The 3,134-nt window shown below is 36.7% G+C and overlaps 1 protein-coding gene across 1 annotated transcript in view; it reads left to right on the plus strand.

Annotated features, from left to right (window-relative positions):
* Positions 1-565: 565 nt before the first annotated feature.
* The window catches only part of LOC106001476 (zinc finger protein 717-like), a gene marked incomplete at its 3' end in the record, with an annotated part of 15,088 nt that continues 12,519 nt past the window's right edge, over positions 566-3,134 (plus strand). Inside the window, exons 1-2 of the mRNA XM_013036568.1 lie at positions 566-599; positions 1,362-1,425. Coding sequence (XP_012892022.1) covers positions 566-599; positions 1,362-1,425 — 98 coding nt within the window. The remainder of the gene's footprint in view (positions 600-1,361; positions 1,426-3,134) is intronic.

The raw sequence follows: 3,134 nt of genomic DNA on the forward strand, positions 1-3,134 counted from the left end.
AAAAAAAGATTAAAAAAAAGAAGAAAAAAAATCATATAGATACAGATTGATCCTATTTTCATCCTGTATTCGTCCTATGGCTTCTGCAACTTTAAAATGTTAGGGATATTCTCCACTATATTTGTTTCTGAGAAACAGCAATTTCTCCATATACTAATGAGGCTATTTCACATTACTTAAAATGAGAGAGACTGCCTAAACATGTATTCCCAAACACTTGATAGATCATTTACTCATATAGAAAATTAAATTAATATATAATCTAATAATATATTTTAAACTAAATTCTATATAATTGTGGAAAGAAACAAATGATCTGTGGATAACAGCATTTCCTGTGTAAGAAACCAACCAACAAGTACCAGCCAATTCACATAGCTATTTAAGCTTTATGGATGTACATTTTGGGGTGTCCTCAACTTGCTATTTTTTGTTAATATTGTTTAAATCACATATAAGACTTTAATCTTCTAATTCCTTCCCTGAGGATGGTTGATTGCAATTGTGTCTCTCCTATGACCCAGTATTTTATGTTCATCTTATTAGCCTCTGTACCTTCAGCATTATGGCCAAGGTTCTTCATATGACTGTTCAGGAAAGTGAGCATAACTGACAAAAGATCTTTAGTGATGTCCATTTGGCCAAAGTAGCTTAAATGGCAAATTGCAAGTCCTTGCATAAGGGTGCTCTGAGTATTTGGATACAAGGAAATGTGCCATTTCACAACCATTATTGAGACATTATAGCACTAGAAACATGCATTGCATATGTGCTTCCTGTATACCCTTTGTGAAAAATGCTGAGCTATACGATACATGATTTCCCTGGTGTGTGAATCTGGAAATGAATGAGGTGGAGTACAAATGCCCAGTGGAGTGCTATTATCCTTTTGCATTAAAAGAAAAAATAGTTCATGCATCCCTAAGTGTATTTCAGTAAACACTAGTTTTAATGAAATGTGGTATGTTTTCTTTTTAATTATTTTTGTGGGATGTTAGTTTTTTTAGTACTACATGTATATTAACCTAGAAATGAATTGCTTTCATACTATATATCTACTAATTAATCGACTATGGCTTCATCTTTATTGGAGTGTTTGATTAATGCACTACTTGAAACATAAACCATACTTGTTCTCCCATAAGAAGGCTTTATGCTTTTCCAGCCCATGGGTAATGTTTTAAGCAGGAAAATCTGGGGCAAAATCACACAGGTTCTTTCCTGACTACCTCATTTGCCTTGTCTCCCAGCCATGCTTCCAGAATCTTCTGTCCATTGTCAACAACAAGAAAGAATGAAAGGATCTCTGGTGAGTTGCTTTTGATTTCTCTGTTTTACATTCCTTTTTATGAACCTAATAGTGGACAAGATTGAAAAACAGATTCAACTTCAGGAACATGCTCCTGAATCAGATAAAGATGGCTTGTAGGTTTTGCACATTATTAATCTGACATTCTCGCTAAAATGAGTATAGATTACTTCAGTTTGTTTCTAGTTGTTCTGATGTTGGTAGAAGTAAGTAGTCAAACTTGTTAAGGGATTCACTGACACAGAGGAGGTGACTTCTCATGGAAGCAACTGGTCAGAGATCACATCCCCATGAATAACATTAAACTGTCCTAATGAAATTTTTACTGTACTTGCTGAAAACTGTGGTCACTTATACCTTCAGCTATTGAATAGTACTGAGTAAGATATGTGCACTTACATTACTAGTTCTCCAACTGCTTCATAGGCTTTTTCTACTTGAAACTTAGGCTATATTTCATCATATAGTCTATATCCTTTCTAGAAATCCCTCCATGTTTCTCAAAGAACTCCTGACTAGATTTTTTTTCTGAATTTTGTCTATTCATTTCGTGTTTCTTGCTCTCTAGCTTTCTTTCTCTCTTCTCTTTCATTTCATCTGTTTTTCTCTCTCTCTTTCTCATTGTTTCTCTCAGACCCTCCTCCCTCCATCTGTCTCTTGCTTTTTTCCTTGCTTCAAATGCTGTATCTGGGAGCTAGTATTTCCGTTTCTTTGTTTTTTTGTCCATTGTAGGACTTGAATTCTTGGACCTGGCTACTGTCTCTCACCTCTTCAGCTCAAGGCACTGAGTACTCTACCACTTGAGTCACAGTGCCTCGTTCAGTTTTGTGGTTGTTTATTAGAGCTATGGTCTAAGGACTTCTCTGTCCGAGCTGGCTTTGAAGCTTGATCCTCAGATCTCAGCTTCCTCAGTAGCTAGGATTCCAGGCATGAGTCACCAGTGCTCAACTAGAACTAGTTTTTCTTACAGATCACTTTTCCTTTATTGACATGACTCTTAAAATTAACATGTTTTTACCCATTATAAAGGAAACTTGTTGCTAAATGTAAGCCAAGGTACTTCTATGAAGAGTCCAGAGCTAAAGAAAATTAGAAAAACACAAAAACACAGACAGAGAGATAGGAGGAAGCAGGGGTCCTAAAGCTCACTGCTAGTTGTGCCCCAAATTCCTTCAACTAACCATCTTTATTTGGGTTCACACAAGCAAGGTTACCATGAGTACATCCACAAAAAAAAAGTTAAAAATCTCTATTAATATTACACTTTGAGACAAACAGTTTTTGAGAGACCTTTCCTGTGTTATTCTTTTGTGTATGTGTGTGTGAAAATACTGTACAGAGGGCTTACAATTACATGGGCAAAATAATGCGTACATTTTTTTATCAAGCATTATAGCCTCCTCCTTTGTTTCCCCTTCCCATCCCTTTCCATCCTCTCCCCACCCATGTTTACCACATTTTCTTGATTCATAATCTACTGAGGGGCATCTGGGTTGGTTCCATATCTTAGCTATGGTAAATAAGGCTGCACGAAACATAGTTCTGAGGGTAGTTTTATTGTGGTCTTGTTTGTGAACATTTGGGTAAATGCCCTAAAGTGGGATTGCTGGGTCATAGGGGAGCTCTATGTGGAGTTCTTTGAGGAACCTCCATACTGCTTTCCAAAGTGGTGGAACAAGTTTACAATCCCACCACCAATGCAGTAATGTTCCCTTCTGTCCCCATCCCCTCCAGCATCTGTTGTTATTAGAGTTCTTGATTTTAGCCATTCTAACTGGGGTGAGGTGGTATCTCAATGTTGTTTTGATTTGGATTTCTTTTCTGG

The sequence above is a fragment of the Dipodomys ordii genome, unplaced genomic scaffold (genome assembly GCF_000151885.1).
Source record: "Dipodomys ordii isolate 6190 unplaced genomic scaffold, Dord_2.0 Scaffold301, whole genome shotgun sequence".
Taxonomy (NCBI): Eukaryota; Metazoa; Chordata; class Mammalia; order Rodentia; family Heteromyidae; genus Dipodomys; species Dipodomys ordii.